The sequence below is a fragment of the Balaenoptera acutorostrata genome, chromosome 4, assembly GCF_949987535.1.
Source record: "Balaenoptera acutorostrata chromosome 4, mBalAcu1.1, whole genome shotgun sequence".
NCBI classification, from domain to species: Eukaryota; Metazoa; Chordata; class Mammalia; order Artiodactyla; family Balaenopteridae; genus Balaenoptera; species Balaenoptera acutorostrata.
The window spans coordinates 140465727-140491657 of NC_080067.1; the positions used below are offsets into that span (position 1 = coordinate 140465727).

Consider the following 25931-nt stretch of genomic DNA (forward strand, 5'->3'; position numbering starts at 1 on the left):
GTACTCCGTTTCCCTTCTTCTCCTTCCCCTTTTTGCTACTATTAAAAGTTGGAGAAGCGGAATTCACACCTTGAAATTTCCAGGAGGCTATAGTTGTATCTTGTCAAAATGACGCGGTAATAACGCCAAGTGTCAAAACAGCCCCATTAAAATGCCGCCTGATTAAATAATGTGCTGCTAAATATAGTGCACATGAAAACAGCAAGACTGTATATATATGTAAATATATATATATATATCTGTATCTTTGTATGTATCTCTGTATCTGTACCTTTGCTGTATCTTTTAATAAACAGTTTACTTTTATTTAACTTGTTGTGCAAAATCACGCTTGGGGGATCTGGGAGGGTGGAGACTTACTAGGGGGGTGGGAGTTTTAAATGATACCATAGACTAGTCATCACCTCTTGCCCTTCGTTTGCAAAGCCCAGACATTTGTCCAAGGACTGGATTAGATATCTGATGCCCTTACAATGTAGGAATTCTTCCCCAGTTCCTTTCCTTGCAGTTCTGGGATATGTGGGTCAGAGAGACCTGTACTCTTCACATACAGGTTCCCTTTATTGGCCATATCATCGTCGTCCAATAAACACCTCTGATAATACAAATAAACGAATTCTGTTTATAAAGTTAAAAGTGAACAGAACCCAAATCAGAAACTTTGATAGTATTTTTTTTCCCCTGGGCTATTCACAGGTGACATTTTCACTGTGGTTTTCTTTTTACCTGTGGCATTTGAAAAGAGAGCAAGTTCTATACAATCAAGCTGGACATAACTAGCCAGTGCAACTTACAGTCACTGTTGATGATCTATATTTACATGGGGGTCAACAATTGAAGCAAGTTATACCATCACCAGTGAGGGAGAGGATAGATAGCTTGTTGGGACAGTTTTTAGTGAAGTCAGTTGAGTAGCTCAGTTGCTAATTCCCAAATCAAGCTACCTGCACATTTCAAGAGGGAAAGTTTAACTGACATTTGTAAGTGATTTAAATCTTGTAGAGGCTGAATATAAACCATGGTGAGAGGGCTGAACAGACTGACTTAGAAATTCTGATACATGCGCTTTTAGTAATTTCTTGAAGATTAAGCAATTAACAGAAAAAACCATTAGGGGATTATTTATGTGAGAAAAATTTTCCAACAGAGTGAAGCCCTATAAATATTGCAAAATTCCAAGGGATTTTCCTGGGAAGATAAGTGACCATAACTATTTTGACTTCAGTTGAACATCGGGAGAGTGCTTAGTGAATCCTGGTGATTATGGTTCTTATTGATTGAGAGTTTATGTGTAAATATATGTATTTCAGTATTTAGCCATTTTCAGTTTTAACACTAAAACCGTGGTGCCTTACACTGTCATCAACAGTGGTTGTCAGATTTGAATGAAAAGTTGGGGGGAATTATTCCAAAGAAATCCTACGGGGGAGTAGGTGGGTATTCAGATTTTATAATAAGTAAAGGAGCCTTTTATTAAAGCAGGAGGGGAAAAGTTTTGTTCATGAAGCAGATTTCTCCTGTGGGGAGGATATATACAACTATTTGATATCAGAACTCTAAGCTAGTTTCTTAGACGATTGACTAAAAAAGTATATATGTTAACTATAATTTCAAATAAAACAATCCCAAAATTTTAGGAAGAAAAGGGACAATTTTGCTTTTGCTTTCAGGTCTCCGTACTTTTACCTAGAAGTAATATGAAACACCTAGAGGAAATGTTCATAATATAAAATGTTTAGTTCCATTTATTTAGCTGTATCTTATAAATATATTTGTAAGATTAATGTTCTATATTCCAGTGTTTGCAGAATACTATTGGTGACATTTTATGGGAGCATTGACTCTTGATTCCCTGTCAGGGGTTGAAATAAAGACTTTAGAGAGAAAAGGAAAGTTCTTCTAAATGGTCAACATTTTAACCGAATAGTACTTTGATTTTACCTGTTAGTCTTTTTCATTTTAATAAATGTAAATGGAATTTGTGGTTCTTTAGTTTTGAGCATGAAACATTTAGGCAAAGATCTCAGCTTTGCTATGATCCTTAATCCCCCCAATTGTTTTGCACATGAGTGCTCTTTGACATAAGTATGAGTGGATAGACGTGGATGGATCAACATAAATCCATATCTTACGGAATATCAACTCATCAGACTGTGTGCCCTACTGCCATAGCATCGTCTTCCTACCCAGAAGCCAACCAGCATCATCCTCAGTAAGGAGTGACTGCAGAACCTTGATCATATTTGTGTCAGTTTGATTTATAAATGAAATCAAAAGTGTTGGAAAACATTTTAAAAATTGTCCTCGGGGGCATTAATTCTTGGTAATAAAGTTAGCAAAGACCTGGGTAGAAGATATAAATGTAGTCTCTGACAAAATTTCCTTGGGTTAACTATTTATCATAAATGTCCAGAGGTAGCTTGCCGTTAAGTCTAGTGATCGTTTACATGTTAGGACAGTTTTTGTCTCTGGCAACTATGTTTGATTTGTTACTATTGAAGAGTATTTCCCCGTCCCAGTGGAGTTAAAATTCCCTTATATTTAGAAGCTCTAAATTTTTGAAGTTTAGGAAAGCTGAGTTCTTGTGGTAAGATGAAAATTTTAATTGAAAATGAAACAACTAGGACCTGGCGGTGCTAGAATGTGTTAAGTACAGCTTTGTTGTTCATTCTTCTCTCCTTAGATTCTCTTAGGTGATTAACATGGAATTTCTTTACCATTTAATGGTTTATTATCTTATTATAATTCATTTGGATTAAATGTACAAGTTAACTGAGAGTTGCACTAAGGAATTTTATGTGAAATAAAAGGTTCATAAATCAGTTTTTAAAACCAAGCCACGTAACAACTGAGGCAGTGTGTATTTAGTGTGGCTTTTGTTTCTGTAGTTTTCATTTTCTACATGAACCTCTTTGTATTTTATTAATTTTAGCTAAATATTTAAAAATCATGTTTTGTATGCAGGTTAGGTGCTTTTTCTTTAATTCTATTTTCTTACAATTAAAAATTTCCTTTTTCACCATCTTTTAATTTGAGATACCTCCAATTACCTCTGTAGAAAATAATTTGCCTATTACAGGGATTATTTTTTCCTTACCTGACTGACCACCTTCTAATAATTCTCTTTAGTTCTTTTTTTTTTTTTTTTTTTTTTTTTTAATTTTATTTATTTATTTATTTATTTATTTATTTTTGGCTGTGCTGGGTCTTCGGTTCGTGCGAGGGCTTTCTCTAGTTGCGGCAAGTGGGGGCCACTCTTCATCGCGGTGCGGGGACCGCTCTTCATCGCGGTGCGCGGGCCTTTCACTATCGCGGCCCCTCCCGTTGCGGGGCACAGGCTCCAGACGCGCAGGCTCAGCAGCTGTGGCTCACGGGCCCAGCTGCTCCGTGGCATGTGGGATCTTCCCAGACCAGGGCTCGAACCCGTGTCTCCTGCATTAGCAGGCAGATTCTCAACCACTGCGCCACCAGGGAAGCCCCCTCTTTAGTTCTTGTATATACTTTAATTGACTTTATAGGAAATACTTCAGATAATTGTTCTATTTATATAAACAGTTGGGTTAACAAAGTGGGGGAGGTAAATTGACTTAGAAGGGTTCTTTAAATGAGGACGATACAGAAGGTACACAGTTATAACTTAGGCCATGAAATGCATGTTACATGGTGTCAATTATATGTGTTTCATTAGTCCTGACAACTTTTTAGGTTATGGAAGTAGTAATCTGCTGTGTTACTGACGTAGAGGGGTGAAATAACTTGGACAGGTTTTTATTAATGTGAGAACTGGAATTATAATTCAGGATACTCTTTTATGTGGATTTCACCTTTTAGAACAAGTCCTAGGGAGAAGGAAATTAAACATTTCCCCCCATGATAATACCTAGAGTATTACTACACATTACATAGGAAGTCTATCGTGTATTAGCGGAAATAAATAAGGCGTGTTGATGATAGCTTGATAACGGTATTCTGTACAGTTTAAGATAATTTTTCCCCCAGTTTTTAGCATTCTAAAACTTTGAGCATCATTTTGGTACCTTTTACACATTACTGTTTTTGAGCAACATTAAAAGATGATTAAGATTCTAAAGCCCTGCTACACTGTATAGTTTACTATATATACTATATATACACAAAACACTATACAGTCCAATACAGTAGTCATTAAGTGAACCACTGAAAAATCAGTTCTTTAATTGCACTAGACACATTTCAAGTGCTCATTTGCTTTCACTATAGAAAATTCTGTTGGACAGTGCTGTTCTAAAGGGTAGCTGTGATATTTTATGAGTGTTTTAATACTGATTCATAACGTTTGGTGTAGTCTTTGAATATTACTGCTTTCGGGCTTTCTATTGCATATCCTGAGTTACCTTGAAAACCTGGAAATATGCTTTTTGATACAAACTCTTGAGAATCCTTAAGAGATTACGATAATCCTGATTGATTCTACTTTGAGTATATTTTTCCACATTAAAAAGTATGAATATGAAATTAATAGTCAAATTACTATTTGGTAACACAGTTTTGACATGAACTCACAGCTCACTTGGTAAGCCTGTTGAAGAATAAATGAAGTTGTATTAGGAAAAAACTAGTTGTAATTCTATCTAAAGTAAATTTATATTAAATCCCAATGTTGATATATTAAATAAATACTATTGAAATAAATAAAAATTCCTTTCAGAGTGAGATGTGAATTTAACATATAATATTAGTGAGATTTGAATGAAGTTTCATCCTGAGAATAATGATGGGGTATTTAGGTTACCTGCTTACTTAATAAAGGTTAAAAGAGAAAAATGTATGAAGATATAAAAATGTCTTCAGAAGGAAGAATTCACAGATAGGTATGTTAATTTGCTTTCCAGTTGGGAAGAAGTAATTTTATTCTAGAAAAGTTGGAAGTTTTCGGAGCCATCTTAGCTACATTTTTATGGCTAATTTACAGTTGGAAATTGGGGGATCAGAGCTTGGGGTGGTAATGGGTAGGTGCATTTTCCTCAGTATTGCCTCTGAGTTTCGACTTTTTAGAATAAAAACCTATTATTTTATACCTAAATAACCTAACACTTAGATTTGTAGATGGGTATGAAACCCAAAGTAATTGTGGCAAGGTTAAAGAACAGTACTTGAGATATATTTAGTGGGCTTTCAAAAATTACTTCGATGATCTTAACATCTAAGGCCAAAGGAATGTAAATTTTGACCTAAGATATCTGGGTTCCCACTTAAAGTCCCAGCAGTGATCACAATTGTAAATAGAAGTGAAAAGTGAACCTACTAAGTTTTCTAGTGTTTCAATCTGGCTTTGCTTATATAGCCCCAGAAATATTCTAATTAGTGTGGATAATTTACTAAGTTGACTAAGAAATTAGGATCTTTCATAAATGAGATATGTAAGCAGTCTAACAACAGTTACGGAATGAATTCAGTTTAATTCTGCTTTCATTTTAAGAAGGCAAATATATAGAAATCTGTACTTTCTGGTACCTTGTGGAAGAAAAATTGAGTTTTGCTAAAGGAATCTTACTAGGTGATTCAGCAAGATAACTAAGAATGATGGAGTGATTAAGGGGTTCTGAAGATAGGAAAAAGGAAGATTAGTAATCTTTATGCATGAGATATAATTATTCTCTCAAAGTCATATACCCTTCTCAACTATATAGGTCTTATTTTTAAAAAGTATTTCGTACTCAACTACACAGTCAAATTACAGGTAACCTTAGTTTAGCTTTTTAAAAAAACCTTTGTTATTTTACTGACTTCCTTGTATTTGTCACATCCATGCAGTACTTACTAGTCATTCTTTGTAAATGAATTTAGGAATACTTCATGTCAGATAAGCATTTTCCAAAAATGAATTTTCTTGGGTGGAATACTAGAAAATATTAATGGGTTAAGTAGTGTTAGAAGAAAAACAAGTATTAAGAATTGGTGAGTTGACACAAATCAACCTAACCTCTTAATGTTAGAACAAAAAACATCAAATTTTCTTTCTCTGGTTGAGCCCTCCACAAATTTGGCAAATACAGTATTTGCTCTAAAGATTATCCTTAAAAATTTCCTGGACATTATGAAACTTCTTAAAAAGTTAAGTCCCATCTGCTTAGCTTAAGCTTTTTACAAGTAGAATATGAGCTTTGAAAAGGAGGACCTAAGACATTTCAAACATATTTTAAGTGTTTCAATTATGTACCCCACAGAAATATTTTAACTTCCATCATAAATGTACATAAACTAAAAACAAAAGATCCATTTACTTAAATAGTAAATATATTCTTTGAAGAAACCAAGTTCCTAAGACCAAACTATATGAACAACTGCAAGTAGGTGAAAACATGTGCAGACGAGTGAAGGAACGATCAGACGTGATAATGGTTTTCTGCTTATTTAAGAACCTTGCTTATTGCTTTTGAGGGTTATGCTGAGAAGTAGGGTAAAATGAAAACTGCTAATGAGTTACAAAATTAATTGTTCAAAAAATTCTCGTTTATTATAAATGACTGTTTTGTTAGTGAAGGCCAGAGATTGATTGTAATTTGATGTAGTAGAAAATATGAGGAAAGAAGTCGGATTTTAGGTTGAGTTCAACTGCTGCCTGATACTTTGTAACTTACCTTAAACAATCGTTGTCTGTTTTCCAAGGTTAGTTTACCTTTTAGAGTCTTCTCCCTACTTTACAAAATTTTAATATATAAAACTTACTTTGTTTTTGACATGAAGCAACTAAAGATATGAGCATTTTTCAGAATTTAGGGGGACTGTTGTTATTTGAGATAATTATCTGTATTTTCTTTCTTAGCCTGTGGACATCTCTACAGCAATGAGTGAGCGGGCACTTGCTCAGAAAAGACTCAGCGAGAATGCATTTGACCTTGAAGCTATGAGCATGTTAAATCGTGCTCAGGAACGGGTATGTAGCAGTTTTAATATCTACATGATCATTTATCTAGCAAGCTCACTTAAAGTGATTTGGGGCTTGATCATTCAGTATATGTTGTGTACTGTGGGGCAGGAGCTGTTTCTTGAGAGAATAAAAATAGAAAAAATTATCTGCCCTCATAGAATTTATAATCAATCTAATGTATAAAAATAGCTAAGTGCCCATAATAGCCCTGTGAGGTATGTTGAGTTTCCACTTTCCATCTGAGAAGACAGGTAAAGAGTGGCTAAATGAGGCCCAAGGGCACAAAACCAGTTAAGTAGGGAACTGGGGTCCAAACCCAGACAGTCTGAATCCAGAGTCTGTGCTTTTTAAACAGTGGACAGCGTCTCCATAGGCTACTTTTCTATGGTAAATATATGGAAGCAGTAAGTACATGTTGAGAGAGAAAATACATTGCCCGACAATACTGGGTGTTCAGTAAATATACTTTGAATGAATGACAGCTAATTCTTTAATTATCACAGTGTTTGAACAATTTCCTATGTTTATTATTCTTTAACTATGTATCTTGAATTTATTCTCGATTTGTAACACTTCAAAGAAAGTAATTAAAAATTGAGGTTGTCAAATTAGCATGCATTTATGAGATATGTAAGCAGGAGGGCAAGGATCCTTTGCCATATGAGTGATTTTCTATATTTTTCATGTATCTGTGCTATTTTGAAGAATGAGTGTCAGCTATGCTTTTTAGTTGTTAGAGATATATCTCAAATTTTATCAGCGGGATCCACTGAGCAGTTACTGAACTGCTGCTTTGGAATGTTTAGGAAAACTATTTTAAAGATGTACAAATTCAGTATATTGTTTTTGAAAAGTTGAAAATTTAAGTCTGTTATTAAGCCTTTTCGGGAACTAAGTAAACCATTTCATTTAGGGAATTAAATTAATACCAGTGGCACTTTAACTAGAGAAGTAATTTTACTTAATTGAGGCCTCTTCTTTTCTTCAGATTGATGCCTGGGCTCAGCTGAACTCTATTCCTGGCCAGTTCACAGGAAGTACAGGAGTACAGGTTCTGACACAAGAACAGTTGGCCAATACTGGTGCCCAAGCCTGGATTAAAAAGGTACACAACATATGCACATACAAAAGTGTCCACGTACGAAGTTAAAATTTTTAAGAAAATGTTTTATTAAAAGTGCAGAAAGAGGCCAGTGAATCTAACCAGTTTCATGAGTAAATTTGCTATGTGTATATACTCCAGGATGGACACTGAAGATGGATCGATTCATGAGACAATGGCTAATGTATAAATATGGCTCAAGAGCCACTTAATTTATATCCTGCTGCTCCTGGATTTTGTGGGGGTGGTTTTTTAAACTGTGTTTTGAATGCTAACAGTGTATCTCAGGTGCTGTTCAGAATATTCCACAGTTCCTGTTGGACAACCAATCTAATGATTTCAAAGCAGTGGTTCTCAGATTTTTTCTCATCATGGGATACTTTATTACAGGTTTATTTTTGGTGCACTGCCCCCAAGAGCCTTCTGCCACCTGATTTTCCGTTCCTCTATTCCTGTGCCCTTCTTTCCCTCTTCCTTAGTGCCTGCGCCCTCCTGTAAGCTCCCTTGGCCCCTAGTCCTCATTCCTGTTGTGATCTCCAGCCCCAGGCCCCCGTGGTTGTCAGCTGTTCGTTACAGCAAGTGGTTGGGAGGCCCCAGTGTTAGTGCTGCATGTGGTGATCTTGCCAGGGGTCTGGAAAGCTGGGGGAGGATGGCTGAAGTGTTGGGTGGGCAGTGCTGAAGGGTGGGGAATCGGGTGGGATGGGGATGGCGAATACTATCTGTGGACCACCATTTAGGCCCTGGTGGCCTCTGGTGATCCACAGGTTCAATTTGAGAACCGCTGATCTCATGAAAAAACAGGATATGTAAGACCTAAATTCAAGGGAGAGGACGGACGCCTCGTGCTGTGAAGATGTAGGTGCTCCTGGTTTCAGATTCCTCCTGCAGTGAGACGTGTGAACTCCACCTACGGCTGCCTCGTTGTTGGGGGAGTCTTAGGTGGTTACAGAGGGCTTTCTGAAGAAATGTATTCTGGTGAAGGGAGTGGCTTGGTTGGATGGGTGATGGGGAAATTTGTTTCAGGAGTATTGGCAGCATAGCAGTGCTGAAACTGGGAGGCTGTGTGGTCTAATGGATTGGGAAGGTTTCTTTATCCTGCTGTACTCCTGACTCCTTTTGTGACTGTGGCAAGTAATTACTTGGAATTTCAGTCTCCAAGTGCCTTCTTCCTGCCTCGCAGGGTGGTGATCAGTAATGGGATGGGTACCTATAGAAAACTGCTGTGCCAATGAGTGAGCTGAATTTCTGAAAAGTCATATTTTTTGTTGCTTTGGACCTTTTAATAACTTTTTTTTCAGTTTTGATAGCATTATCTCTGGTGATCTTACTAACAAATTAATGTAAAGCATATCCTTACTTTGCCTGCCCCCCTTTTTGGGGGAGGGGGGAATAGTTGCACCAATATCTATATAGTGAGTACACAATCAGGTTGGTTAAAAAAATTACAACTTACCTAGTTTACTAGGGGTTGATGTTGGAAAAAAGATGAAAATCTAGCAAAATATTTTTAAGCTTGAATTAGTTTTGGACTAATTATATTACAGTATTTAAGATACGAAAGTGATTCATGTGCTTGAAAAATGGCTTTCATCTCATTGGGAATAATTATAAATGTACATCTATTTCTTTAACAATTTTAGTTCTTTAATACTATTTAATGTTGAAGCTGAGTACTCCATATTTCAGAAAGTTAGACTTGAAGTTTATGTGGGTGTTTAGCACATAATAATTAAATAGTCATGTACATTACTAGGTAGAAACTTCAGAATGTGATTCCATTGCAAAGTTGGTCTTCATTTGTACAGTGAAGTTCTGATCCATATATAATGCTACAGACTTCTAAACATCATCACTTTAACATAACTTACCAAATGATTAAATTGGTTCCCTGTAAACTTTCCCTTAATTTTTTTGGTTTCCATTCTTGTAGACAGTTGGCAGATTTTAAATAATTTACATCATTTAAAATATAGACATAAATCATTTTTGATAAGTTATCACAAGAGAAAGATGTGTTCATTCATCAGACCAAATTTATAAATAATTACAGAAGAAAGCAGTGCTTTCAGGAAAACTTCCATTCATATGTTACTGAACAATATATGCTGCTAATATCAGTTAAGGCCAGGAACATTTTATTTATAAAAATGAGCAAAAACATGGAAAAAGTCATTAGGCAGCTAGAAATTTAACATTCATCTTCACTGTCAAATATCACAAACTGTCTACTTGTTTTATTTAGAAAACTTTTTCAAAATGTTCATTTGGTGTTTTCTTGCCTTGCTGTAGGCCAGCACCCTCTTTTAATGTTAAAGACTACATGGAATGCCAACATTCTCCATATTCTTTTTTACTTTGCTGCAGTGTATTCTTAGATGAAAAAGTATGAGAGTTTATTAGTAGTAAAAAAAAAAACTTAAATGGTTATTGATTTGAAAGAAGCTTTATTTTCTGGAATGAAATGATTTGGACATGACCTGATGAATATTGTTTACTTTTGTAGTCTCATTAATTAGCTTTTTGTTGAACTGTATACACACTGGTGTAAAGATTTGAAGATATTAGAGAATGGAAACAAAATTGGAAACCTGCGTTATTGGGGATTTGTATTATACTCTGCACAGTTGCCCTTTTTTTTAGGAGTGTTTCCTGGAAAAGAGGGGCGGATGAACCTGGAAGTAAGTAAAAGTAATTTTAGGTGTGTAGCAACAAGGCAGTTGGTATCCAAGCATCAGCTAACTTTTCTCTGTCCACCAACACTGCATGGCCTGCACCAAGTAAGGAACTGAACCAGGGGTATGTTTTTACCTCCACAGCTGCCTCCTTCCATCAGAGTACCGTGTTGAACTTAATGTCTAGTCACACTTCATTGGCATGTTTTCTCCCCAGCAGATAATTAACAAGCTGGGAAAAAATAACAGTACACAGTTTTACTATTGTGTAAAACCAAGATTTAAAAATTCACTATTAACTTATCAGTAGAGGAGGTGATTAATGTATACTATTTCTAGAGCTACCAAAATTTTTGACTGCCTCTGTTGATAAGTTAATGACTTTTGCTTACATTTGCTAGAGAATGTAAATCTAGAATGTTTAATAACAAGGGGAAATAAAACATGATTTGGAGATGTATGTTATAAATTTTTAAAAAATGGCCATAAAGATCAACAGTAGAATTCAGTGGTTTGTTACATATACATGGATGCCCTTTAAAAAGAGGCATCACATAGTTCTTAACACGTGAAAATAACTGTTGACCATGCTAATGTATATAGTTGTGCATCTTATGACATTAAGTGGTTTGCTGCTTTGATGGAAATTATGGTTCAGTGGGTTGGATACAAGAGAGATGACTGTTCACAGAATAACCTGTGAACTTTCACCCCTCTGTATGGAAACTTGTTTCAGGGCCAAATCCTTGTAGCTGTCTTCTTGCCCCGGTCAGTGCCAGCCCTACTATTCACAACACTGCTGCTACCGAGGCCTAGGTATGTAAACGTTTAAGGAGTTTTTTAAAAGTCTTTTTAACATCAAGTTAGGTTTTAAAAGAATTCAAAATTCAGTTTGGTATAATTACAGGGTATTTTATGTGTTATCTTTCTGCTTCATAGGGATTTTCTAAGTAAAATATTTATACCTGATTTATGGTAGAATGGGGGGAAAAAACTTTGGATGATAACAGTATGCTTCTTCAGTGTCCAAACTATTTCTAAATGATTTCTAGGCTTTATTCATGAACTAGGTACACCTGGGACAATTAATATTATTGACTGTTTTAACATTGCCTTCTTTTTATTTTGCAAGCTAAGAAGAGATACCAGTGAACCTAAATAGTGGACGAAAACAGGAGTGTTCTAATTTTTTTTTTTGGAGGGGGGCACAAGGGCCACTGTTCTAAAACTGCCATTTGACTTATTTGACTTTCAAAATACTGTTATGTTTATGTGAAAATAATTAGAACATACACACTACAGTATGTATATAAGTATAGAAGCATTTAATTGCTGTAACTATAACAGATCTAGAAGTAAAATAAGATTTCTTTCTTTAAAAAGTTACACTGAGTTTGTAGTCAAATTCTAACTATAAAATGGGGATATTTTACCTTTCTTTCTTTGGATAGGATCAGTTCTTAAGAGCAGCCCCAGTAACTGGAGGAATGGGAGCCGTTTTGATGAGAAAAATGGGCTGGAAAGAAGGAGAAGGATTAGGAAAAAACAAAGAAGGAAATAAGGAACCTATCCTAGTTGATTTTAAGACAGATCGAAAAGGTAAGTTTTTTTAGAAAGTTTATTATACCTTCTTTAACATTTAGGATTTCATTACTATCATAAATTCTTCTGATGTCAGTGATCCTGAACTGGAGGCACTTCTTACAGTATATATAGCTTTTTGTTAGGAAAAAAAATGTTTAACCCATTTTCAGAAGCTTTATATATAGATGGAGACACTAATTTGAGCGTAAAAGGCAACAAACAACCTTTGTTATGTGCAGTATATGATTACGTTTTTAATTAGATTTCATATTTAGATAGAATTTCCATTTTGTTTTCTGTTGACAGGGAACATGTGCTTGTTTTTGTTTCTAGGATTTATTTTTTCTTTCAACGATATTTATCCCACATATTCTCCTCATTTCCTATTAGAGAGTTCTGTTTAGTCTTCACTTTCTAAACCCCTTTTGCATATCACTTTTTTCAAGCTCAGTAATTGAGTTCTGTTGGGTTGGGGCTGGAGAGTAGAACAACTGCTGACAGCAGTGTTACCTCTTTTCATTGCATTTCTTCCCTTGGAATAATGTCCATTGTAGAATCACATGGGGCTGCCAGCTAAATGTGATTTCAATAGCTTGTTTAAACCTGATTTTTAAACACTGGAAAATTTAAAACTAATTTATTTTCCTTATTTTTGTAATCAGAAAGTTAAGTTTAAGTTAATGCAGTTAAATTATTGTCCTAATGAATTTGGAAACCAAGTAGCTCTGACCAAATTATGTATTTTAAAAAATGTTTTGCATCAGAATTTCTACATTGTCATCTACCGAGAATAATATGTTGCCATTTAATTCCAAATTGGAATTTATTGTAATAGTGATACTCGGAAATAGGCTAGAAATAACACAATCATCCAATAATGCAGCATTAATGCAAACTTTAAATTAGAAAAAGACATTGTACTTCTTGTCACATTGACATACTGCTTATACAAGTTGAATAGATTGTGTGTGTCATAAAAGGTGGTTTATGCGAAGACAACATCTGTGGGTGCATTGCCTAATTCCAGGGAATAGTCCCTTTGGAATTGTGCAGTGTGGCCTGGGTTTGGGAAAGCACAGTGGCAGAATTGGCAAAGAACTGGTTGAAAAATTCCCCTGGGATAAATGGAAAGCATTGATTAGTTAGTAATATAGCTAAAGCCCTTTTAGAAAGTGAGGCTGAGGCTGTTGGTCTTTTGAGTACATCTCACGTTTGAAGTCAGAAAGGGCTTGTTTGCTGGAAAAAGAAACGGACCCATTTATCCACGAGAGAGCCTTTCTCACTTTTTCACTTTGTTTTGGCCTAAAATCCTCGACTTCTGGGGAACATACTTATTAAACTGAGCATCATTTTTCAAGGGATGAGAAACCTTTAGAAATCATTTGCAAAGAGTATTAATATTAACTTTTCTGAAAATTTTAATTTTGTACAATTTCCAATACTAAGATAAATGAAGACAGTGTATAGATTTATGTATTGAAACAACAAAATAGGAGTCAAGATCAAGGGTAGTGGGTGGGTGTTGACTTCTATTTGAGTGCCTGGATTGAGGTTCAGTTTCCTATAGAGGGAGTAGTTGTTTCGCCATATTGTAATTTTAAATGCTTTGAAATTTATTTAGTGATCATTGGTTTTTTTTAAGGTCTTGTTGCAGTAGGAGAAAGAGCACAAAAGAGGTCTGGAAACTTCTCTGCTGCAATGAAAGATCTGTCAGGTGAGAGTACAGTTTTGAATTTCTTCTTGTTCCACCCTCCCCTTGAATTCAAATTTTTTGCCTCAGATGTGGAGATAATTATAACTGGTTATTTTTTTCTCTGCAGGCAAACATCCTGTGTCTGCCTTGATGGAAATCTGTAATAAGAGAAGGTGGCAACCACCTGAATTTCTCTTGGTCCATGATAGTGGCCCTGATCATCGCAAACATTTTCTCTTTAGGGTAAATATGAATTTCTGCATTAATTGTATACATTTGTTAATTTGATGACTTGATGTTAGAGGGTGAGGGATAAGCATTATATGATCACAGGATTAATGTATTGTTTGTGGGTTGGGAGTGTGTATATGTGTATATGCTTTAATATGACCTGTTAATATCCTATTATTTTCTAAATGTTGGCGGGAAAGTTGTGGGCAAAATCTGGTGAACAATTTGTTGACCTTTTCTAGTGGAATGTGGGGAACTAATTGTTTTTATCAGGCTTCCCTCCTGCCGCGCCCCCCACCCCGCGCTCCCCCCCCCACGCCCCCACCCCCACCCCACGCTTCAATTTGGAGACCTGCTCTTAATTTGCAGTCCCTTTTCCCAAATGATTTGCTTCTTTTCGGGTTGAGATTTATTTGACTTACATGGTATGGGTTTTATATTTTTGTAAATTATCTTTCTAGCTTTTAGTGAAAAAATTACAAAGCTAATAGATATTAAAGTTTGATGCTGTTCTTATTGTATGTTTTTCTTGAATAGGTATTGAGAAATGGAAGCCCTTACCAGCCCAATTGTATGTTTTTCTTGAATAGGTATTGATAAATGGAAGCGCTTACCAGCCCAGCTTTGCCAGCCCTAATAAGAAGCATGCTAAAGCCACAGCAGCTACTGTGGTTCTTCAAGCAATGGGCCTTGTACCAAAGGACCTCATGGCTAATGCCACTTGCTTCAGGAGTGCCTCACGTAGATAGATTGAGGTTTTATATTAATCATTTCAGATAATTTTACTCTGCATCAAAATGTATTTCCTCTTTAATGTTGTAAATATTTGGCAATTTAAGACATTGTGTAAAAAGCAATCTGTACAAACATCTCCAGGCTTTGATTTTTGTACCATGGAAATTGTATTTAACCATACAGGGTTTTGGTATGTTTATATTGTTTACCTTAGTGATGTATTTGTTTAAGTGGCTAACATCCAAACGATTGTTTGAAGGCATCCGTAATCTTCAGTGTGGAATGTTAAATAACGCTTTTATACTGTATTTTGTACTATGATGTCAACTCCCCTTACTTATGGCTAGGCTGCTGTAACACTTGCCTGTAATCAGTGAAGGGCTGTGCACCTTGTACTAGTTCACAATGGGTTCTGCTGGACAGATACTGGGCCAGTGTTATTGAGGTAATCAAGCAAGATCTGTTCCACAGGGCTAACGCCACCGTATCCCCTTTAAATTTTGTAGAGGTTATAAAAAAAAGAAAGTGGTATGTTGTGTGATGATCAGCACTAAGTCCTGTGTTTCTGTCAAAAGCCACTTGGGCCATGAATGAGAAGGGAGTTAAAAAGAAGTCTGACTAGAATTTTACTGCAGAGGCCAAGTACATTTAGTATGGCATTGAGTTGTGATATAGTTTTACTTTGATGTGCATTTTGAATTTCAGCTACACCTAGATAGACGTAAAATGATAATTAAAATGCTGTAACCAACTTATCTAATAAAATCGGCACCCAGCCACTATTTTGTTGACTATGAGAAAGTTTAAGTTTATGTTAATTTTTAGGGTCTGATAGAATATTTCATGTGTATTACAGTGGTATTCATATGCTATGTCTCTAAACTTTATTTTCAAAAGCTTAAGGCCCAAATATAAACTTCTCTGGAATAAATGTGGTGTTTTATTTTCTGGATTACAAAGTGAACACATACTTCTTCACTACTGTTACTTCTTTACCCAATGCTTTGGATTTCTAAGCACTTTTATTTAAGAAAATTTGAATTATATATATACACGCACATACACAAATACCTACAAGAACATATTAAATACTATGTCATGACAGCTGAGCATACTTTACAACTCTTAACCCTATTCTATATGGAATACAAAATACCCTTATCTGAGTTAACATGCATTAAAACAAGTAATATGTATTTTGAATAGAGGAATTGTAAACAGGAAAACAACTAAGGTGGAAGCGTCAACAATCAGCTCAGTAGATACTGTCTACATTTGTTTTCTACCTTTATAAAACTAGAACTTGCTAATAACAATCCTACGGAAATTGTTAAAGATAGTTTTGTCCTGATGCTGTTAGTCACAATGGCATGAGATAATTGATACTAAGCCTCAATTTCCATTTGCAAGGAAACACTCAGTTTTCTACCCAATTTATAATTAGGTTAATGGATCTAGAATTTTCATTCAAGGTTTTTGAAGTTTTTTGTTTTTTGTTTTTTTTTTTGTTTTTGAAGTTTTTAAAAAGTTTATCTTCATATCGGAATATCTAATCAAAAGAGTAAAAACAAATGTTGATTTTGAAACCTTAATCCTATTTACTGCTTAGTGCATGTAATAAAAGTATTGTAAAAGGTTAATGTTTGTAAACATTTGAGTATTTTTAAAGCTATATTCCTTTAAATTTCCAAAGTGAACTTTAAAGCCAAAGATAAAAGAATCTTGAATTTCCTTGCTAGAAGGCTTTTTTCCTCAAAGATTCCTTTTAGGCTTACTTTGGTGTTCAGGATCTCCAATTATAAATGTAGTCACTCATTTCCACATGCCGTAAAGATGATTTCCCCAGTATCGGTGTTCGACTAAGGTGGTCCAGAGTTTTAGGGTGCAATCCACAGTTGGCAAGCTCCTCATGAACAGCCTCCTGTGGAAATTTGTATGCAAGTCAGTAAAAAGCATTGTCAGAGTCCTTGAACACTGATGAGTTTTTAAAATTACCATGGGCTCTTTGACAAATAGATGCCTTATTCAGTAAGGGCAAATTCATCGTTATCATTATCAATAGAAGCTCATCCTAAGAATTTTTGCATAATGACAGCATCCAAAAATAATAATTTTGGTTATTTTTATAAGTCTGGCAAACGGATAAAAATAGTTTTAAAGGTCTCATTACCTCTAAGTAAAAAGCTGTATGTCCAAAATTAAAGGCAGATATGTTGTAAAGCAACTACTTCAGTTTTAAAGCAAGTGTGGACACATCTAGAAACTGCTGGATCACATGAAACAAGCAGCTCATCCCTCTCCGAATCTAAGAAAAAGTTCTATAGAAAAAAAAGAGGCCTATGCGGCTAAATAAACACCCATAATTATTTATTTACCCCCGCCCCCAGAGTAAGTAAGCAGGCACTATTAGGTTCTGGATCTGAGAGGACAATGAGAACAACTTGCCTTTTGTTTGGCAAGTTCTTTAGTCAGTGTTGAATACAACAGCATGAATTCATAAAATTTACCTCACACACACACAAACTTTATAGTCATTGTCCCTTCCCTCTTAGTAATTGTACTTGATAATATGAAGCAGTACAGTTTAATAACTTGAAACACCAGTTTGGCTCATCATAAATGACTTCCTCCATCCATCTAGTTTGAGAAAACCGCAACTAAATCTGTTTACCAGCTGTCTACTTACCTTATCCAGTACTTTATCCTTTGGTGGGCAGATATTAAATACAGCAGTTGGCTCGTGTGTATACAGTCCTGCAGAAAATGACCCACTCTGTGAAGATCTGAGTAGCATAGTCAGGGAATGTAGAGAATGAGGCATGATAGGACCTGTAATCTCCAAACTAAACTGATCTCTGTATCCAGAAGGAGCTTGTGTCTTCACGTTTACACTTCGCGCCTTCAAAAAAAAATTCAAAGAAAATTATGGTCACCATCTCTCAAGCTTTTGTCCCTAGCTAAAAATGTGATCAATAACTTCTCATTTGGGTATTCCCCTCTTTAACAGTTAAGGAATAAAAGTAGTTCATAAGACATCAAAAGAATGTTACATGAGTAAAAAATGTTCAGTAATTCTGTTTCCAGCATCCTCTCCTCCAAATTATGAGGCTGTCAATTTAAGTATTAGTTCTAGAGAATGTAACTTTTTAATATGGTATCCTTTCTGATTTATTAATGTACTTTCAATGCATAATATTAGGAAAATAAAAATTAGATTCTGTTGCTATTACATTCAGCATATGTAACACATGAAAATTACATGTGTAATTCTTCAACAATATGGATATATACTTATTCTTTTCACTTATCCATGATCCAGTGTTTGAGACCACCTGTAATTTAACAGAACATTCTTGGCTCTGTTCTTTCACTGGTTATGAAAGACAAACTTTAAGAAAGCAACTTTTCCTTATGGCAATAATTCAAATATAACTTTTCATATAATTCCTTTGATAATAACTTTATATCAAGGAATTTTTTTACTGGGAGGAAAGAAAAAAAATATGCACCATGTAAAAATACCAAGAATTTATCCTATCAAAAAAGGAAAAGTATGTCTTTGAAAGCTAGGTTATGAGGATTAGTGTAGAATTTTTTTTTCTTTTTATTACCTTAAGCATTTGCATTGTGGCACCTCGGAAAGCTATAGGTGATAAGAGGGTTGGTGGAAGTCCTGCCTGGGGACCTGAGGTAGCAATTAAACTCTTACAGTTGATCAAAAAATTTAGCAATGTAAAGGTATTTGTCCCCTTCACCAACACAACAGACTCGGGTCTGTGATCCATTTGTACTTCATGTATCTCTTTACGCCTGAACGTGACAATCAAGGAAACTGCAAATGCAAATCCCATACCAAAAGGAACAGCAGTTATCTTAATCCTGAATCACCTGGAACCCTCTTCCCCCACTCCAAACTGGAAATGCTCTTGCTAATCCTCTTCACTGCAATTATAAGGCATCTGAATGATCAAAATGATTTCTTTTTGACCATCTGAATTAGCCAGAAATTGATACCTAACAACTGATTTCTTCTCTAGTCAAAAATATGTTCCAGTCCCCCCACAAACTTAACAAAAATAGAATATTTTCACTTAAAAAAGTTTAATAATTGTTCATGGCTTTTTGGTACTTAGGGGTTTTTTAATGCCATGATGGAATATCAGTTTTAATATCTTAAAGATAGTTTAAGATTATAGTTAAATAAAACTGTCAGTCAATATTACATTGCTCAAGGGAATTCCCCGGCAGTCCAGTGGTTAGGAATCTGTGCTTCCACTGCAGGGGGCAACTGGTCGGGGAACTAAGATACCGCATGCTGTGTGGCACGGCCAAAAAAAAAAAAATAATTACATTGCTCACTAACTTAATTCAATGAAAATAAATTCTAGTTAACAGCAACTGAAAGGATACAGCTTGATAGAAAGTACATCTGGTTTTTTAATTTTATCTTGCACACCCATCTCTTCCAGCCAGGAAAAACTTTCTTCTTCATCCTCATCGCTGACTGCTTGCTCCCTAGGAAATTGCTATAGTTAGTCAGGGTTCCCACTTCCTAAAGCTGTTTCCTCTACACTGAATCCATAATTCACCAGATGATGTAAAAGGTTATTTTAATCACATACTCCCCATGTCCCAAGCTTGTTCCAGACGCTTTCCTCTTCTCATGGCCACTTTCTTTTATTAAAGGCAAAGAAAATTCAATACCTACGTGAGAAAAGAAAAATGTAACTATGTTTTCTTTAATATAATCTGAAGGAATTAAACAGGCGTGCCCGACTTGTAGAGAGTATATATGAAAATGAGTTTTTACTCCTGATGTATTAAAGCAGTACTTTTCATGCTTTCTTGATGGCAGCTCACAACACACATATCTCCTTGAAACAAATGGTTCAGGACAATACATAGTCTCACTACATGTGGCACTCTTTCATCAAGTATATACTACTCTATTTCATTTTTTTATAAGGTGCTGAATGAGTCCACTAAATAGATTTCATGATCCACTAATGAGTTGACCCTCTTTAAAGATCATGTTATTAAAAGGGGGTAGATAATTTGTATTATAAAAGAATTTCTATAGGAGTATATTCAGATTGGGACTTTCCAGCTTGATATATGTTTAGAGATCAGAGAAGGGAACACAACTTAAAGCTATGTACAATGGACAGCTTAATTAAACGCTGGAAAAAAATCAAAAAAGAAATAAAATAATTCTTAAAACAATTAGATAAAACCCGTAGAAGACAATTCAACTGCTAAAAGACAGTTCAAATTTTAGCTTTTAAGGAGTGTTTACTATATAGTGTGGTATTCTCACTTTAAACCTATAGTTTTACCTTCGTTTTTCATAGCTTCTCTTATACCTCTAGTTGTAGGAGAGATGAGAGCCGTGACTACATCATCTCCTGCTAATCCCGCTGCACGGAACAGGACAGTAAACTGATAGGTACAAACGTAGAAATAGGGGCAAAGTTTTGTCTTCAGCAGATTATACAGAGAAGTAAAGCTCACAGACCTATGAAGAAAAACATTTTTCTTTAGGCATTATTAAAACTAACTCAACATCTAAAATTTTTTTTGTATAATTTAATTTGATACTCAACTGATTTAAAACACAAATATTACAGATAATGGTCTGAATTTTTGCCATGACATAGAACTTGGCTTTTTAAAGGACTGAAATTGGTCACAGGACTCACTGATGACTTCTAAATACTTTAACGAATAGTGTTTACCATTTAAACACTAGCCATTTTTTCTTTAAACAAAACTTAAGTGATAACTGGTTGCTCACTTTTTTTTTAATAAATTTACTTTATTTTATTTATTTATTTTTGGCTGCGTTGGGTCTTCGTTGCTGCGCACGGGCTTTTCTCTGGTTGCAGCAAGCGGGGACTACTCTTTGTTGCGGCGTGCGGGCTTCTCATTGCGGTGGCTTCTCTTGTTGCGGACCACGGGGGCTCTAGGCGCGCAGGCTTCAGTAGTTGCGGACCACCGGCTTAGTTGCTCTGCGGCATGTGGGATCGTCCCAGACCAGGGCTCGAACCCGTGTCCCCTGCATTGGCAGGCGGATTCTTAACCACTGTGCTACCAGGGAATCCCTGGTTGCTGACTTTTAATAAGCAGCTTCTACTGATGAGAAGGGAAGCAGCCATTGGCAAAAAGTATAATAACGTTAAAGAATTAGGTCTCTATATATTTATCAAACACTTATGTATATATTCCACAACTACGTAAAGAGTGAATAAGAGCTGGGAATTCCCTCCCCGTCTGGTGGTTAGTACTCCGCGCTTCCACTGCAGGGAGCACGGGTTCGATCCCTTTGGTCAGGGAACTAAGATCCCACAAGTCGTGCAGTGTGGCCAAAAAAATAAATAAATAAAAATTTTTAAAAAAGAGTGAATAAGAGCTAAAAAAGTAAACAATTAAAAAATTTTTTCTTTTTGGCTGCACCACGCAGCATGTGGGATCTTCGTTCCCCGACCAGGATTGAACCTGGGCCGCAGCAGTGAAAGCGCCGAGTCCTAACCACTGGACTGCCAGGGAATTCCCCAAAAGTAAACAATTTAAATGTTAGTTATTACAGTTTAAATAAAATAATTCAGAAGGACATAGAAATCCATCTACTACTGCTCATCTCCACATCATAAATAAAATAAGGAGAAAATATGGCTAAAATGGGTTGCACAAATTTTTACTAATCTTACCAGTCACTCATTAAAATGTGTTGCAGGGTTTCATCATTTGACCAAGGGTTTGTCTTTCCAGCCATTTTTCTGTCAGCTCCAATACGAGGGAACAATGGTAGCCAAGACAAGGCAGGGTGGAGCCAATAGATAAGGCTCTGCTGGAAGGCACAACGGAGCTCAGTGGAGAGTTTGGGATCCTAAAATACAAAGATGATATTGGACAGTTCTTGCCCCAGTAGAAATACAGAATTTAATTAAAAAGACACTGAATATACCAAACACTCATTCTCAGGATCTTTACTGCTTCCTGTAAGAAAGTGTTAATAACTGTTAACAGGGGCTAAAATGTAGTTTATTATTGTTTGGGAAAACCTTCCTTGCCAGCCATTACAGTCTGTTAAACCACATACCAGCAGGGACGCTTAGATGTAGATGGGAACATTCGTCTGGGTCTACCATCCTTGAGAACAGTGACTATCACTCTTTATCACCAGGGCAGGGGGGTGGTGTGTGTGTGTGTGTAACACTATATTCAACCCCCTCCCCTCATAGCACTGTTTCAAAAGTAGCCAATAAAAACTGATCATCCCAATCACAAATCATCTGCATCTATTTATCAGAAAAGATGTACCAAGGCCTCTTTCAGGTAATCTCTTTTAACCTGGTTTGAGTTGATGAGCTGCTTGAAAGTAATGCAATTACATTTCTCTAAAACCTTTCTAGCACTCATCAACTCTCCTAAATTTACAACAGACCATCACCCAGGTGGTAAGAATTAGTGCATTTAAAAAATACAGTATACATTATGTGAGAAAACCAGTAAAATAACCAATCTGTCTTTGCAATCCTACTCCTCAATTGCTTTTCATTTCCTGATATTTTCTTTCTCAAAAGGCCTTAGAAAAGGATAGCGTAGTTCAAACACTTCCTGCCTGCAGCAGTGACTAATTCTCAGGACAGGTCTATAAATTTAACAGGCAGTTACTATATCTGATTTAAAAAACAGTATGAAAGCAGCATTTGGGAAATAAAAAATTTCCCAAGTCTCTGTGTCTTTAAATGTCAAAAGAAAAACTTAATGAAAGGCAATGTCTCTGATATTTTGCAGAGTACATTTTACACTTAATTTGTTACTTTTAAGCATAGCTATTTTCTTACAGAATTACCTGTATACTTTGAGGCAAAGTAACTTCTGTTGCCCTACAATGCTGGATGACACCTTGAGCCTCTTCCTGTGCTTTCAAATGATCTGCCCAGGTAAAGGGTTGAGAAGAGGCGAAAAGGAGTCGAGTTTTAATACTCCAGTCCACAGGTAACTCAGTACTCTCTGAGGATGGAATATCAGATTCGGAGAATGATACATGAGGAGTCTTTCAGAAAACAAAGAACACAAAAATTAGTAGAGTACCAAGGAAAAAACCCTTCAATCTGTAGAATTCATCAACTAACATACTCATGACCACTGAAATTTCAAAATGTTATGAATGGTACAATAAATAACACTGAAAATATACTACACACTGTGAAAGAGTCTGGAAAGAGCCACACTAAACCGTTAACAGTGATGTTATCTCTGGAAAGTGGGAATTTGTTGTTGAGGCTGGTGGAAGGAAAGGTTTCACTTTTTAGTTTATTATAGTTCTATATAGTTTAGTTACAAGAGACGTACTATTTTCACGATCATGATTTTAAAACATCTACTACTGATACTGCTATCAAAGCAGAAATCTTCCAAGTATTTTTTAAAAAGCACTTTTTTTTAAGCCTCTAAAACTCTGGAACCAGGTCTAAGTTGCTCTTGCAGGTAACTTAGGTTGGGTTCTTAGAGGCCATATTTAAGAAGCATTTGCCGACCTCAAAAATTCCTCCCAAACCGTTTTGCTGTCAAATCAGTATTCTCCACGTTACAATGATTCTTCTAGATGACATTATTAAAAAATAACAAGGAAGGGGGAACTATTTCCAAGAGACCCGAAGGCCATTTATTTGCAAGGAAGGGAGACTGGGTCTTGGGAACTCTTCTAGCCTGCTCCCATTAGGACAATCTATGCATTTGTTAAACTATCACGAAAGCAGCAGCTGAGGAATGGAATCAAGGAGCGTTTCTGTGTGTGGTGGTGGTGGCAGGGAGGTTCAGTGATATACCACAGCCTGTGGAACTGATTTGGGGATTTGCAGTGAAGGATTAAGTTCAAAAAGCAGCTGAGCCTGGAGGCGTCGGCTCTGAGTGATGAGCTGGAGTTGTCACTACCTACAGAAGAGCGTGAAAACTGTTGGGGGCAGAAATAAAACCCACATCTACGCCTACTTTAGCATCGGTGCCATTATAAACATTACCACAACATACAAAGTCCTTTACCAAGGCTGATGCCTGCCACCTTTTCAACCCTGGTAGAGATGATCACTCAGGGCTCTCTGTGAAACTATTTTCCAAGTAAAACACTTCTGAGAAGTATACACTTATGTTATAAGAATATACACTCTAATGACATTTAAAAAGTGTTACCTGGGGTAATTCAGTAATGGCCGTTCTTTCAGGAATCTTCTCTTCCCATAGCAAATCATTTTCTTGATTAGAATCTAAAAACTGAGGTTACAAAATGGTCCTTTTAAATTATAAATGATGCTGGAGTTCGCTTTAAACATGTAGACCTTCACCTGGCATACAAGTTTCTCAGCAAGTGCAGAAATTCACGTGAGCGCAAATCAGTATAACAGAGTATTTCACTTCAGTTTTGTGCCTGAACTTTACTATCAAAATGGACCGGGAAAAGGGCAGATGATTTGCGCAACTAAGAACTCAGTAACCAATAATCTCAGTTCAAAAGATCCAAAAGGTTGCGGGGTAAGAAAAATATTAGTAAATTCTGACCCCATCAATCCTCAACATTCCCCCAACCCCAGAATAATTTTGAGCGCGTGAGAAGGCAGGCACTGAATCACGCAGTAAAGAGGGTCCTGTAACCTTCCCATCAAACGGTGGCCTTCCGGGAGTAGTGCCAGGATTACTCGGCGCTCTCTTCCCACTGATCTCCAACCCCCCACCAGACGGCTGCAGCCCGAACTCCCCCGCCGCGCGCCGGGCGGGGCCGCGGGGTCCACTCCTCAGGACGGGCCGGCCCCGCAAGTCCCGCGGCAGCTCGCGGAAGACACTTCACGCCGCCCCGACCTCGCAGGGCAGCCACCCCCAAGGCTCAAGGCCCCCTGAGGCCGCGGGCGGCTTCAACTTCGCGCCCATTTCGCTCCTGGAACGCGAGAACCCGCCATCCCTACTTCACAGACGAATCGACCCACGAACTACGAGAACCCCTCGGCTCCCAGGCACGAAGACACTCACCGGGCCCGGCGCCTCCTGCTGGCCGCGGGACGGCCCGTTGGGAGGCTCGGCGGCGGCCCGCGGCCGGTTGTCCAGGCGGGCGAAGGGGTTCCTTCGGGACACGGTCGGGCCGCCGCCGCCGCCGCCTCTGCCCGCTGCCGGGAAAGGGCGGAGGGGCAGCCCGGCCGTCAGGGCGGCGCGGCGGGTCGCCGGCTCGGGCCGCTCCTCGGTCGGGGAGGCGGCCCCAAGGCTCCGGCCCCTTTTCCGTCGGAGCCGCAATGTCTCTGGCGGCCTTTTGAAACTGGGCGAGTAGCCGGGCACCGACAGAGCCATCACGAGCCGCGGAGGCCGAGAACTCGGCCCGCAGCCCCCGCAAGCGCTTCCCGCGCGCCGCGGCCGCGGCCCCGCCCCCGACGTGGCCCCGCCCCCACGGCGTCTCGCGGTGCGTGTGCCGTACGGGGCCCGCGAGGCCCCGCCCCCGGCTGTGTTCCTCCGAGACCGAGGGCGCGTGAGGGCCTCGCGCCTCGCCGGACGCCGCCTTGGCGCTCTGGTTGGGTCCTGGGCTGTAGTCGGGACGCCGGGTGCTAGGTGGCTGGGAAGCACGCGGTCCTGCGCATCGGGATAGATGAGCGCTGTTCAAATCCGCAGCAGGGTGTGATGAGCCCCAGGCACGGCGCCAGGATGAAAACGAAACGTCACACTTGAGCTGCCCCTTCGATAAGCTTCCAGAGCGCAGCGGCGACGTCCAGAGCTGGAGAGAGGGGCCTGGGCCTCCTCCCCCTCCCCCCGAAACAGAGAGCCCCGACAGGAAATCAGCACGCCGGCTACGCAAGCGCAGTCTCCCGCCCCGCTTCCCAAGCATCGCCACTGCAGCCTTCCACGCAAACACTGCAGCGGTCACGGACGAGTTACCGTGATGCTCCCGTTCGATCCTGAGGAAACCCTGGAGTGAATGAATATTTGAAAAAAAATTTAGCTTTCAATGGGCTAGGTCCTTTG

The 25931-nt window shown here is 37.8% G+C and overlaps 2 protein-coding genes across 2 annotated transcripts in view; one reads left to right on the top strand and one right to left on the bottom strand.

Annotated features, from left to right (window-relative positions):
* SON (SON DNA and RNA binding protein) overlaps nucleotides 1-15879 on the top strand; it is a 31434-nt gene extending 15555 nt beyond the window's left edge. The window contains 8 exon segments of the mRNA XM_028166875.2: nucleotides 6806-6916; nucleotides 7899-8015; nucleotides 12136-12283; nucleotides 13911-13982; nucleotides 14089-14204; nucleotides 14783-14911; nucleotides 14913-14969; nucleotides 14972-15879. Coding sequence (XP_028022676.2) covers nucleotides 6806-6916; nucleotides 7899-8015; nucleotides 12136-12283; nucleotides 13911-13982; nucleotides 14089-14204; nucleotides 14783-14911; nucleotides 14913-14969; nucleotides 14972-15157 — 936 coding nt within the window. The 3' untranslated portion in view covers nucleotides 15158-15879.
* Nucleotides 15880-15947: 68 nt separating this feature from the next.
* On the bottom strand, nucleotides 15948-25403 carry DONSON (DNA replication fork stabilization factor DONSON). The gene is made up of 10 exons (XM_057545263.1): nucleotides 24954-25403; nucleotides 24123-24203; nucleotides 22783-22986; nucleotides 21635-21813; nucleotides 20264-20442; nucleotides 19550-19631; nucleotides 19338-19442; nucleotides 18539-18737; nucleotides 17614-17826; nucleotides 15948-16848 (listed from the first exon to the last, which is right to left on the bottom strand). Exons 1-10 carry the CDS (start codon nucleotides 25263-25265, stop codon nucleotides 16711-16713), a joined length of 1692 nt encoding a protein of 563 aa, XP_057401246.1. The 5' UTR covers nucleotides 25266-25403; the 3' UTR covers nucleotides 15948-16710.
* Between the last annotated feature and the right edge of the window lie 528 nt (nucleotides 25404-25931).